Source organism: Vipera berus, assembly GCF_964194415.1.
Source record: "Vipera berus genome assembly, chromosome: Z".
Classification (NCBI taxonomy): domain Eukaryota; kingdom Metazoa; phylum Chordata; class Lepidosauria; order Squamata; family Viperidae; genus Vipera; species Vipera berus.
Genome location: NC_138205.1, coordinates 121,519,968 through 121,534,872, shown reverse-complemented (window position 1 = coordinate 121,534,872; position 14,905 = coordinate 121,519,968). Strand labels below are relative to the sequence as shown.

The window sequence follows — 14,905 nt, the reverse complement described above, 5'->3', positions numbered from 1 at the left end:
TAAGTCACTCTTATAGCCCCAGGTCAACTCTGCCACACTAAACAGCACACCCATTAATCCAAACTTCCAATTATGAAAATCTTTTGAATGATCTCCCTGTGGCTATTTGAACACATGAAGTTGTCCTGTACTTGTTTTGATGAGGTGAGAGAAGGGGAAATTTCTATTCTCTCAATATTTTCACAGATTCTTTGTGAAAGTGAGCAAAACAATCACATTAATGTATAAGAAAGGATTATTGTTCACTAGAATCCACAGTATGGAACTTTGGCACTTATTATACCTGGGAGCAAAAAAACAGAGGAGTTATTAAATTACTATGTGGTAAAGGCAAAATAGACATTAAAGTTTTATAACACTATTGGGTTATAGTCTTATATATGATGAATTCAAAACACGGAGTTAAGTTGCTTCCCAAAGATGAGAATCAAGTCGTTTTCCGAATACGCTTTTAAATTCCAACTGTCAAATCAATTCCCTTATCGCAATTGTTCTAACAATTAATGGATCTGGGACTACACTGGTGATATTAGGAAAACTCAAGATCATAATTAAAATTTATTAGATCTAGGCTGCACTTCCTATTCTCATTTACCTCTAATTAAATCCTGTTGAATCTAGTGAGACTTACCTTTGAGCTGACACAATTAGGACTATAGTGTTAAAACACTTTAAGAAAAATAGAAAAATATATGGAATTATATTTTGGTTTAGCAATTTTAAAAAGAATAAATGAAAATACAAGAATTGAAGCTTAAATTTCATTTAGCATCTGGAATATAGATTCCTATTAAACAATAGAAACTCATTATAAAATCAATATCAACTTAACCAGTGTGCCCAAGAGAAATAGCAAAAAGGTCATTCCCAGAAACTCAAACAATTTTCCTGCTGGAAGAGAAAGATTTTAATTACAGATATTATTAACCAGAATTGTCACTGAGAGGTTATTCTGTTATTCTTTTATTACAAATAAGTATAATTACTTTCAAATTACTAATTTTATCAGCATTACTAGAAGGGATTTTATATTAAATATATCTTAAAAATACCTAAAAAGTTTTCACCAAATGAATTGTACATTTGTTTATTATTATTTATATGTAGTTTCAGTATTAGTTTCAGCTCATATAGCTTCGTTTTTCTACAAATTCTTTTCCTTGTCTTCTCCCTTCATACAATTTTAACTGAACATTGCATTTCTATTTTTCTTCCTATACTTAGAATTAAAGTTAAGGGCTCTTCCTTTGAAACAGTAATAATTGGCACTTACTTGGCTATATCACTATTACTAAAAATGTCATTGGATAACAAATTTGTACTAACATAGTACAAGCATAAAATATGAATTGAGAAAGAGATAAATTAGAGGGAGAAAGAGGGATATTTAAAGATTTTTAAAATTTATGCTTTTATATACTGGAATATGGAAGTGTGTACATTTTTCAGACAACACAATGTAAAAAGTAAATATATGTAATGGAAGTCTTAAACAAAAAGTTTTTAAAATATTTCATTATCTGAATGCACAATTTTCTGTTTAAGGATATATTTTAGCATTTATATATCAAAGAAGTTTCACAGCCATTGCTGAATAACTATATGATTTGTTTATATAGCAATGAAGGCAAAAGATATGGACTGCCTATTATAAACAGTTTCAGTTCTCAGAAAGTTTTTGAAACATTAAAGATTTATCCTAATTTGTTTATAATTTACTGGAGAAGATTTATCTATTTTCATGCTTTCAACCTATTAAGTGCCACTGTTCCCAGAATAAAATAGTCTTATTTTTAACTTTTCTAGTTTCTATAAATGTATCAACATTATATTCCATAATATAATGGAGAAACTGACAACTCTACAGGTCAAAGTTTATTTTCATATCAGACCTTCAATAATTCAATGATTCACAAAGAAAAAGAGGTACTTTCAAATAAGTGCATTAACCGTGCCTAATAAATCATAAAGATTATTTTAATATTTAGTATGCAATGACAAATTTTACATACTAATCTTATTTTTTCCAGAGGCATTTCAACTGCATTTTTTAATGTTTCTAATTAAAGGCACATTTACATCAAGCTACAAAAATAGACAAGATTAATAACCAGCAATAAAAATCTGTTACAGTCTATCGGGGAATATTAATGGAAGAACTCCCAATATGGTATTGTTTAAAGAAAAATATTTACCTCAGCTATAAATAAATAAAAGCAACATTCCCTCACATGCAGGATAATAAATAACGTTTAAGTATCCAACAAAAACAAAGAACTGATAAGAGTGGAGAAAGTCACTTTTACCTGATAAGTGGCAGTAGCATCAGAGCTGGGATCAGAGCCTAGGCTTGTCAACTTCTCCTTTAGTTTGTGATGAGAGCCATGGCGGAGGCAGTAGATCACTCCAGAAGTCACAAGGACCCCCAAAATGCAAGCAATGGAGAGGAGTGTCAGTATGAAAAATTTGGTGGTATCTTTCTCTTCCTGAGCCTGGTGAGGCAAAAGTTCCAGCTTGTTTTTCTACATTGATATAAAAAACAAAACAAAAAGGGGGATGATATGCTTTAGAATTTATTTATTCTAACGTTTTTTAATCCTGCTAGAAAGAGAATTCTTAATTGAATATAGCTGCTACTTTTTATTAAATAGATAAAATTTTAGTGTTTGCAATTATTTTTGTTGAAACAGATCTCAATTCTTCGGAATTGATTTTGAAGATCAAGATCCTTCCATGCATTCCAGACATACATACATACATACATACATATATATATATATATATATATATATATATATATATATATATATATATATATATATATATATATATATATATATATATATATATATATATATATATATATATATATATATATATATATATATATACATACATACATATACATACATACATACTATATATATATATACACACACACACACACAAACACACACACACACACACACAAGTGAGCTGAGTAAGATTTGTTTTTATTTATATATTTTGAAAAACCACTAAATAGAAGCGTTCTAAATGAAGTTTGGAGAGACTGCAAATCCTACTTTTCTGTAGCCTTAAACAGTACAAAAGCAAAATAAAATGCAATAAAATGAACGAAAAAAAAGTCAAATTGTCCCAAATAATAACCTTTTGTTGCTTTTAAATTAAAAAGATAATACCATTTTGATAACACTGCATTGTTCATGCCTTTTTTAAATTCAACTGTTGGATTGTGCAAAGTTAGTTTTAGAAAAGAAATATTCCAACAATAAGCTTAATTTTTTAGTCAGCTTTCCCTTTTATACAAGTGGGAAGTGGATTTCTTTTGTTTCACTCATCATCCCGAATATGTTTAAATAATTTCTCCAAAATATATATATATTTATTTTTATTTATGGAGAAGAATTTTCACGTGGAAAAAAATCCATCTCTTTCTTTTCCGCCTTATTGTTCACAGAATCAAATAAAGTTTAGTTTTTCTTTTTTCTAAGGAGAGGGAAAGGGAAACGTTTCAAACTTAATTCAATGTTGCCTTTTAAATTATGCGCGTGTGTCTATGTGCGCGCGTAGCAACAAAAAAGGGAAGAAATACAAGCGATGCATTTTGTGCTCCACTCGCACAAAAGTTGTCTAATAATTTCCCCTCATTAGCTTCATTATAAGCTATATTAGCAACAATTAAAATCGCAACCTGGCTATGAAAAGCCAGGCATGGAAGATTGCAGGCGCGCTCATTTGGCCAGCGCTTCACATTTACCAGGGAAATGAATGGAAAAGCCCGCCCCTGCTTCAGCTCCGGCCGCTACAAGATGCGAACAATTAGCCAAGTCCTCTTCACCGCCTCATTTCGTGGACTAACCACACGGATCTTTCCCCCCTCATTGCCAGGCCCGGCCTATTCATTACCACGCCTATCTTCAGTAATTTTCTGCTCTGCATTCAGCTAGTCTCCATTTAATTTTCTCCCGGAGAGCCACGTCCACAAGCGGCACTTATGTTAAGCTGCGAGCGGGCTTTTTTTTTTCCTTTTCTTTCTTTCTTTCTCCCTTTTATTTCCTTCTTTTTTTTCCTCCTGTCTCTATCTTAGGAAAGCCGCCGAAGCAATTAGAACCGCGTCTTGGCGGACTTGCCATGAATTAGCTTTCTTGCTTAGCCGTAGTTCTCCGGCCTCGTGAGTAACCCCGGCTTAAAAGAAAGGAAGGGAGAGGCAAGTCCGACAGACTCTTCCCCGCCTTGTTGCGAAAAGCGAGGCGAGGAGGCAACACTAGAGGCCAGAGGCGCGCACCCTCGCCTGTTTCTCAGGGAGGGGCGGCCGTCGCCAGCTGCTCGCTTCGCTTTCGCTGTCAAGCTGAATGAAGCTGAAGCTAACTCCTCTCTTGCCTCTGCGACTTGCGTGCGCTCCCTCCTCCTCCCCCCCCCGCCAGCGGGAGGAGTCTCTTTCCAAATCTCCACCTGTCTCGTCCCTTTCTCCAGGCGCGGAGTGGGACAGCGACCCCCAGGGTCGCCGGACCAGAGACGCCTCTCAAGAACAGGCGCGGGCTACGCGCCCGCCTCGACCGGGTCTCCTTAGGACCACTTTCATCCCGAGGCCGACCTCCCTTTCGGTCGTGAGTGCCGGGAAGGGAGCGGCTCAAAGGAAATATCTTCATTGCGGGGATGCTGGGAAAGGGGAAGGTGTGGGTACCTAGTCTGCGTTAGGCAGAGAAGGAAATTAAGTTCCCAGAACTTACACGTCTCACTGAAATAGGCTTAACTTCGAAAGCGCAGCCGGAAGCAACTCGGTTGGGAAAAGTTCCTCTCGACCGTAGCGGGCTCTGCCTCCCGTGAAAGCAGAAAGCGACCCCTCTCAAGATCCCGTGGCAACTTTGGCTCAGGCAGTCGAATTCCACGCTCGTTCCTTGTCTCCCCAAAGCGAGGTAACTGCGGAGAGGCGTTGCCGAGCCGAGAATAGGGCTTCACAGGACGCAATTCTTAATAAACGCACTATGTGTAGGGAAATGCATGCTACAACCAGCGAATCGCGTTTTCCGAGGAACCGATGAAACCCCGGCCGGCTGTTTAGCCGGATGAAGAAGGAAAGGAGCAAGGTATATGGTTGCCCAAAAGTTCCTTCCCTTTGTGCAGCAAGGCGGCAGGGTCAGTGTCCGTAGTAGTAACGAAGGAAGAAAGCCCAGCGGTGGAAAAGCAACTACGGTCCAGCTTTGAATGCAGGCTGCTATAAGAAGCGCTCTAGTCCGGTGCGGGCGCATTCTCTGATGACACTTGCAGTCTGCGCGCACTGCCATCCCGCTGCGAGGCAACTTTTCTTTCCCAACTGAAGCCAAGGAGGCGTCCGAGGCCGCTCTCCTCGGTCAGGGCAGGGCGAGTACCCGAGAGAGGTGCGCTCTTTCCCTCTGCCCATTTCCCAGTGCCATCCAACTTCCCTCTCGGAAGAGTCTTTTCTTCAACTTCTCAAAGCTCTTTAGGCCAGATTCTCCCGCTCGCCCGGAGTTTGCTTTCCTTGGAAACCTTGCTGTTGTGGGTTGGCCGTCTCCTCCTGTGGCGTTTGCTCTCTGGAGACTAGCAAGTCTCCTGGGACTGGAGCCTAAAAACCCGGCCTTAGCTTTATCGTTAGCATTTCGCTGAATGCCCTCCAACCTCTTGGAAGTCGTCATTTACATTGGCCAGATTCTCCCCCTCTCTATCTTTCAGGCGGGGCGGTGCTGAGCAAAGGATCCTTCCACTTTCCGAAGCGGCTGGACCAATTGCTTCGAAGGCATGCCGACGCTTCCCCGGCAGCTGTGTTGTGCACCCACAGCAAAGCGAAGGCAAAAGCCTCCCTATTCTTCTCCAGAATTTGATGCGTGGCTGGGTCTGTGATAGCTTTAGTTCTCACCAGCACCTATTGCAGCGCAATGCGATATGTGAACCCCAGCTTTGAAGAGAAGCCATCCTTGTTATTCTATCGAGCCCGCCTCCCTTAAGTGCTGTTCAACAGTTGATATCTTAGATGGGGAGGAACTACGCGCGCCCCTCCTATTTTGTCTCCATACTACCCTTTCTTTTTCTGTAGCGCGCGCACCAACACACCAATGGTGGTTGCTAAGGGAACTTTACGTTTGCATTTGATCCTCTCGTGAGGGTCTCTTAGATTCGGATCCTAAGCCCACACTTCTTGGGGAAGGTGGATACTCCACTGACTCTGCAAGACAGGCTCCTCAGCAGCGGGGCGTTAGATTACCTTGTAATTAGTTTTCCTTGCTACTGATCTTTTTAAGATTTCACTCCCAAGCACACAATAGTTAAGGGAAGTCCACCAAGCATCACAAGCCTTTGTAGCTAAGGTGGCCTTAGAAATTAGTTTCTAAGCAGTTCTAAGCAGTGTTACTCAGAAATAAGTTATCTGCACAGAATCAGATAAAACATCTTACCCCAAAAAGCTCAGGAAATTGTTTGTTTGCTCTTTGTATCCCCAGTCAGGTGTATTTAGAATTGCAGGTTAAATATGCCTAGAATCAGTCTGGGATTGGTACATTCAGGAGATGCTAGCTTATGTTACAGGTAATCCATAAAATGTTGAGAATGAATATCTCTGTGTGTGTGTGTGTGAGAGAGAGAGAGAGAGAGAGAGAGAGAGAGAGAGAGAGAGAGAGAGAGAGAGTGTATGTGTGTTAAACAGAATTATTTGAAATACCATACCTTCAGTGGAGATATTCAAATAAATACTATATCCTCAAGAAAGAACTGATCTAGCTTTAAATTTCACACCTGATGATCTCTCTCCCACTTCAGTTTCCTATCGATAAAATGGTACCAGTATCTGTATTTCAAGAGGTGTTACAGGTGATGGGAATGCAGATTCTCCACACTTGTGCACTAACGAACCTCTGAGAAAATGCTAAGTATCCTTAAATTTAGAGTTCTTTTTTTCCTGAGTTGGATGCAGGATGCATTTTAGCTTGGAGAACCTCTACAAGAATTTTTTAGTAATTTTAGAGATTCTAATTAAAAATATCTTCATACTGGCAGCAGGTTATTATGCAGGTACTGTGAAGAAAGTACACATTTTTTTCATCTTCAGCATTATTTAAAACATACACATTCCAGTTTGCTACAGAGTTGAGTTTGTTTTGTGGTTGTCATTTGCATAATGAAATCCCCCCTCTCCAAATCTATTGACCTGAATGGGTTTTCAGACTGCTTTACAAATTGGGTTCTCCACTGTTGAAAATGAAGATACTGGGTGCTATTTTAGCAGGCCCAGAGTGTTAAGCTGATCTCCCATGCCAAATCCAGTATATTACTTCAAAAAGATAGAGGTGGAAGTGTCCTGCCTCTCTTTTGCCTTTCAGTTAAAAGCGGTTTCTCTTCAAGTTAATCAACACTTTGAAGCAGCATCAGTGATAAATGACTGGGATGTGGACAACTTACCTAAGTTGCACATAAAGAAAGGAAACTACCCTATTTTTCTGCTACACGTGGCCTATTTGAAAATGGCAGTCAGAAATCTACTCAGGACTGAAATTTGGATGCAGATCAAATACACATCTTTGCCAGAAAGGCCACCACAATTTAAAAAGCAGAATATACCGGTATGTGTGGTATCTACAAAAAGGATTTCTATTACACTATCTCCAATTGTTGTTTCTCTTGTATATTTTTTATTTTAGCAATTTGATTATTTTGAGATAGAATGATAAAACTACAAACTGTAAAAGAAAGTTTATAAAGTCGGTATGGTCTAGGTTAAGGCATCAGGTGAGAAGCCAGGAGATTAGTTCTAGTCCCACCTCAGGTACAAAGCCAGTGGGTGACTTTGGGCTAGTCACTCTCTCTCAGCCTAGCCCACCTCAAAGGATTGTTGTACGGAAAACAGGAAGAGGAAAACATATTAGATATGTTCACTGTCTTGAGTTATTTGTAAGAATAACTCAAGCAGAATAAGCAGGATAAAAAAATTGAAAAGAAAATGAATACACAACATGAACAGAATCTTGTGGCCTCTGATGTCTCTGCATGTAGATGCAGGAATATTTGCAAATTAATTCAAAATGAGTGCATGTTAGTTTTATAGTCTGTCAAAACCTAAAGCCAGCATTATATAGAACTGGCTGCAATGTGTAGTCTTTATTTAAAAAGCTTATCATATTCCACCTTAACTCCCCTTCCACTAGCACAACCTTAACAAAAAATTAACATAAGAAAGTTCACAAAAAGCTTATAAATATTTGCTAAACCAGTCTGTCCTTCGTCCTTGATGAGCACTTGCTCTCTGAGAGTCCCTGCTGTCTTCCGTTCAATTGCATTCTATTCCCTTCCCCCACAAACTAATGCCTTTTTAGGTGAAATATTCTAAACTATTCTTATACTGCTTCTGTTTTGCCTGGATTAAAATACAGATTTATCATTGCAGCAGGTGCTAGTAATATGTCATACAATAAGTTGGTTCAGTTATTAGGCAAGCTTTTGATGTCTACTGAATCTGTTTTCATCCTAGTGCTGATTGGAAATGAATCATCTCTCAGGCTACTTCCTTTCCAATCTATTGGCTGAAAAAGTTCTTCTGGATGAATAAATGAGGTTCCTTCTCTGAAAACAGAAGTGGAAATTATTCTAGGAAAAGGTGATCACCTGTGACCCTCTCATTGCACAGAACCCTTGAGATAGAATGCCAGCCCTGGGACATTTATGCAATTCACCACCTTTCCAGCTAAGGAGAGGCTCAATTATTGAAGGACTTTATTATTGAAGCATCTTTAAAATTTCCAGGAAATTCTATCAGCACTCTGAAAGGCATGGGGACAAGCCTCAGACAGTATTAAGGAATTGTCTGCAACATTAAGGCAGTTTCTGAACAGCGTCAGTCTTTTATTCAATGGCTAAGCCATAGTTTGTTCAATAAACATAAGCCACAATGCCTGGATTCACACAAGCTAAATCCAAGCAAACTATATTAATGTTGATTTATAAAGATTGCAGAGCGCTAACACTTCAAGAAGAATTCTCAAAAGTATGCAATACGTATTAGACAACATATCGCACAATCATTTTACTGAAGCTAATAAGTTCATGGCAATATGAATTCAGGATTGCATAAAGGATGAATGTATGTTTCAATAGAACACATAACAGAAAGGCTAGTAAGTTTTCAATAAAGGGGTTTTTTAAAAACAGAAAATGGGTGGGACTTGAATTTTAACCAACTAACTCTGTAACATTCTTTACCCTCACCTGGTCAGATCAAGATGCAAACGGATGAATGAAAATTTGAATGAAAATCAACGGTCAATGGCAAAAAGAGATTTGAAGAAGCTTTTGTTTTGGATAAGGAATCCACAAAAATCCAAAAGCAAACTAAATGACATTTGGAGGCAGTTTTAACTGTTCTAGAAATGATCCTCTCCAGATGACACAAGTTAGAATACAATCCTTTGTTCCCCCACTCTACTCTTGGGGGAAAAAAACACTCATAAGAGACATTATTGTGAATCCCATAGCTGTGAACCTCCTATGTGAAATGTGTGCTTTTAAATAGCAAGAAACAGAAGAGCGAGAAGAAACCTGGTTTTCTGAAAGCCTGGACACCAAGCCCAGACCAGGATCCATCTCAAAATCTCCTTTCTTAATATAAGAGAAGTGCATACAGAGAGCATCCTTTCAAAACCCAGGCAATGCTAGTAATATTAAGCAATCTCTCCCCTCTCCTGAATCCAACCATCAAATTTAGCCTAGAATCAACTCGGGACTAATCAGATGTGTTCTCATTTGAAATTGGATGATGGGAAAGAGGTGTAAAATAATTTAAAAATATGTATGAATTTGACATGTATAGATGATTCACATTTAAGAGAAATGAGAGGCAGAAGGCCAGGATAACAAGAGTAGGGGAGCAGGGACTCAATAGTTGGATAACAAGGGGACCAAGTGATCTTTTTATTAATTTTAAAAAGTATGCTACCTTGATAATCAGCATTAATAAAACAAGAATATAATCCCACAAAACTTCAACCCCCCCAAAAAAATCATACTTCCCATCACTGTGCCATAACATCCCAACTTTATATTTAATGTTGAACTTTAAGAGTTCAACATTAAAGCTATCATACCTGAGATGTTTAAAGTAGTAAATATACAGATTTTATATTAGGATATTTGTTGCATATTATTCTCAAGTATCTTCCTCTGTTGTGCAATTCAGAGTGATTGTGATAGTGCTCTTTTTCAGTAAACCATGTATCTTATGACTCCTTAGAGACCTTTAGCATGATATAAGTTTGCGAAACCTGCAGCCGCTTGATGCTGGCAATGGGATCTCTAACAAATGCTGGTTTAAAAGCCCTGACATTCCAATAAAAAGCAACCGTATTATAAATACCTGACCACTATGCAATGTAAGAACTACAGAGCCCAAAGTCATTGCCTTGTTAATCAGAAAATTATTTCATATGGCATCAGAAAGCAATTTTGCAACATAGCACAACATCTGAATGCAGTCCCTTCACCATCTATCTTCTCCCTCAAGGTTGAGTTTGATAAAACAAGTCAAAAAGCAAGGCAACGCCAATATGGCCAAATGCAGTACTATATAGTGGTATTCAGATGCTTTCCCAAAGAGTTCTTAAAAATTAGAATAGAACAGCTAAGTGTGATAAGACTTGGTTCTTAAAACTAAGAATTTAAGGGGAATTTTCTTTGGATAGGACTACATGAGTGACAATCCAGGATATATTCCAAATCATTCCTTATTTGCAAACTCTGCACACATCCTCCCATGTGGAAAAGTTGGAGGACCTGTGATTAAAGCAATTCTGGATTAATATAGATACTATCTTACATTGTCACTCATGATCTTAAATAGATTTTTTTTCTTTTTCTCCCTATAAATGGGCTGGCTCTTTTAACAAACCAACTTTATTAATGGAAATACTATTCAGCCAAAGAGGAAAAACTATAAGCCTGCAAACTTTAAAAGCTATTGCTGATGGAAGTAAGGATCATACTTGGCTACTAGGTATTACAGGCAGATTTTATATTTGTAAAGAAAAATATGTTCCTGCTTTTTCTTTTCAAAAACAAGTTAGCGGTAGTATTTAGTTGTATGTACTACACTGAAGCTTTTTTATATTTTTATTTTTTTTCATTAATCATATATTACCACAGGTTTAAACACAAACAACATAAACCTGATATTTCAGTATGTAGAGGTATACAACTTTACAATATGATTTATCTTAAAATATGATGAATTTTAAAAATCATACAAACTTAATACTATTTTTAATTGAGAATGCACTCTAGAACTTAATAAATGGGAGAAGTCAGGCAGAAATAATCATGTATTAATTCTCTACATTACAAAATCCTTTCAGAAGCTATTATCAGAGCAAGAGGCATTGTGGTTGAGATTCAGGGTGGGAGAAATCCTTTGTGCTACTGAAAGCTATTGTTCCTCTGTACTGATGAAATTGTACTTGCAAATCTGCCATTCAAGGAGGCCAAAAAAAGGAGAGGGGGAAGAATCCAAAGCAGAAGAAAAAGAGTGACGATAAAATAATTATTTCTAACTATAAACTTGAATTAATATACATTTGGCCTCAGGCTTTTCTTTCCAACCTATTGCAAACTAATATTTAAGTCCAAGAGAAATTATCCATAATACTAACCTGAAAAGTGGCTACAATTTTCAGGGTGATTCCACGGAAATTAATAGACCCTGTTCTGAGGTAATTAATTTATTGGGAGCACATTCTTGATTAAACTAAACTATATGCCTAAAGTTTAAATCAACAATGACCTTTAAGTAGAATAGAGAAGACAAAAATTTGTCCTTAGAATAAAAAGAAGTGCAAATTAAATTTATCTCATTAGGAAGGGTATACACTGAAGTCTTCTTTACACTAAATTAGGATTTTTATTGCTTTGGAACTTATTTTTTACAATGATACTCATTAACATTTCAAAGTTTAATAATTTTTATGGAATTAAGTGAACATAGTGAGATTTCTGAGGAATATATCCCCAAAAGTTTGACAAAGTTCTCATCAAATTAACTGAATTGGTATTTAGTGAACGTGTGATGCAATATATCTAAACATAGGAACAAGACCTGATAGTAACAAACAGTATTTAGATGCAACAATATTCTTTTTTTATTGACTACCAGATTCCTCATTAGAATCTCATATGAGATTCTTCAAAATTGGAAGAGGTTTGGATCCAAGGAAGGATGGAACATCCCCATAGTTCTCTGTTCTTGAACAACACTTTGAATGTTGATTCAAAATAATTTTTGGCAGATATCAGTTCATCATCTGAAACAAGGTCAAATGAATGCTTTCATGAAGACCGAAAATGGAGACAGCTGCTGTCAAAGAAGAAGATACTTTTCCTTCTGCTATGAGATTCCACCAAGAGGCTGGAAAGATTAGGCAAAATTGACATATACAAAAAAGCAGATGGATTTCTGGGAACTCCAGCTTACTCAAATTACTGAGAAAGGTCATGCCATGACCACAGATCTATTCATCTAAAGGGGCACAATGATCCTTCCTCAACCTCCAACCCCACAAAGAACTGGAGAAGGGGGTACTTTTATATTTAAGAAGGATTAATATTTATCAACAAAGAGAGAACCCATTAGATTCAGCAAATTTTCAAAGATGCCATCATGGCATTTTTTTTAAAAAAAGGTAAGTAATATGTTGTTTTCTCATTAAAAAGAGAAGTCAAACTAAAACAGAATGCAGCTACAATTCTTTATTACCCCCATTTTTCAGGGTACGGAATATTGTTACATTAGGACATGCTAAATGTTAATAGCATCCTAAAGGTTACAAGAAAGTTGGGCAGGCTATATGCTTATGTATAAAATTAGGAGCTCTTACATATTTTCCTAACCATCTCTTAGATCAAGCAGAAGAAGAAAAGAAATGTTGGTATGTGAAAAACATGGTTGATTTTTCTGAATTTCATTTGATACCCAGGTCTTAAAAATCAACCATGTTTTTCACATACCAACATTTCTTCCTTTTTCTTCTTGGTTGTTTAATTTACTCACAACTACTTATTGTTTAAATAAAAACATTTTTGTGGATAGGTATGTGCTTTGTGTGTTAATGTATACACTTTATATATTCATATTGATCTGAATACTGGCATATTTTCATTGTTTTCTATCATCTGTTCAGCATCTTGATGCTTCATAATACCTATGGCAACGCACAATTTCTATTAATAAAATTCTATTGAAAACATACGTTTATTTTGCATTGAGAAAAAGATGATAGAAATCCTGAACGTAAATCCATACAGCCCCTGCCAATAAACAAAGTAACATAAATGAAAATTAACGGGAACAGATTGTGAGTTGGTGACTTGATATGGAATCAGACATACAAACAAGAACAATGCACTTGTTCATCAGCAGAAAAGAACCTCTGGGAGAACTGTGTATGAAAAAAAACTAAGGCAAACTTTGTTTTCTACCTTGCAAGTGTGTTTCCAACACAAGCTGAATAATGACTGAAGGAAACAACAGATTGCATGTCTTCTCAAATTTCTGTTGCTGCATAAGGATCACAAGCAAAGTACAGTGGGCCTTATGAAAAACTGCCGCTTCTAGAACCAATGGAGTAATTCTGAAGCAGACTAGTAGAAAGCCTATACTGGGGCAATGCAGTCAAGGATGGAGGAGATCTGGAAATCCTGACAGATTTGTAAAAGACTACCGACCCCCCAGCAAAGGCTTCTTTCAATAATCTTTGGAAAGCAGCCACCTAGGGATGATGCCAAGTACACCCTTGGGCGAAGGGAACAGAACCGTCAATCTCTTAAAGATGAACCCCTCGCCCCACCTCCAGCTGCCTACCATCCTGGGGGATTATTTTGCCCAAGGGAAATCTCTTTTTTCCCAATCACCCGCCGCCCGTCTCACACTCAGAGAAAGAGAGGGAAACTCAAAGGAAGAACTGGGAAATCCTGCCTGGCGCTGAGGGGTCAGGGGCGCCTGGGTTGCCAGGACTAGTGGAAAATGGAGCGATGACGGCGGAAAAAGGCTGCGCGCTTTCGGTGGCGACAGGAGCTCATCAGCACTCGCCAAAGCCAGGAGGGGGGAAAGCATCGCACTGTCAGTCCGGCCAGGCCGCTTCCTCCACAGCCCGGGTCCCAATTGGCTGGCGTGATCAGAACTCTGAGCATGTGCAGGAGACTTTCCTTCAGGGCGCTCGCTGGAGGGACAGAGGTGCCAGAGCCCAGAGGCGGTCCCTTACCTGCCGCCATGTCTCGCCTCTCCCAGGGATTCCCCATCACTAGAAGCGGCCGCTCCAGAAGTCGTCGTTCTCCTCCTCCGCCACGCTGGGCCCCCGTTCCCCTCGACGCCCTGGAGCGCTTCGCCTTTCGACGTCGCCAGCCCACACAAAGGCGGGAGGCGGCGCTGACAGGCTCTCCCAGCCCCACGCGGGTCCTCCGGGGGGGGGGAGGCAGGGGCGGCAACCGCCTTTCTCGTCTCTGGGATCCCCAGGCAGCCGCCTCAGCAGAGCAGCTGTCCATCATCGCGAGGCGAGAACCCCCTTGCGCGCGCGAAAACTGGGAAGGGGAGGGCGACGACGACAAACGCCCACCCGTCCTAACCGCTTACGCTGCGCTCTGCCCCGCCTTTATATTCGCCCGCGCTCAACCCCTGCTGTGGGCAGCGAAAGCACATGGCCGTCCAACTGGTTGCTATGGCGATGCCTCCTCGCCACAGGTTGCTGACAGCGATTGGCTGACGCGGCCTGGGGCTCCTCTGAACGCCCTCGCCCCTGCGCGAGACTCTGAATGGGTGCCGCCTTTGTCACTCATTTGTAAAAGCAGTTGGGGTGGCTCTTCTCCGGGCTTCCTTCGCGCTGCTCTTGGTCGCTCGCACACACGAGCACCGTTCTGGTGT

The 14,905-nt window shown here is 39.1% G+C and overlaps 1 protein-coding gene across 1 annotated transcript in view; it reads right to left on the bottom strand.

Annotated features, from left to right (window-relative positions):
• Positions 1-5,657, bottom strand: part of LOC308679046 (receptor-type tyrosine-protein phosphatase N2-like) — a gene marked incomplete at its 5' end in the record, with an annotated part of 141,992 nt that extends 136,335 nt beyond the window's left edge. Inside the window, 2 exons of the mRNA XM_081346281.1 lie at positions 2,307-2,522; positions 5,373-5,657. Coding sequence (XP_081202407.1) covers positions 2,307-2,522; positions 5,373-5,657 — 501 coding nt within the window. The remainder of the gene's footprint in view (positions 1-2,306; positions 2,523-5,372) is intronic.
• Between the last annotated feature and the right edge of the window lie 9,248 nt (positions 5,658-14,905).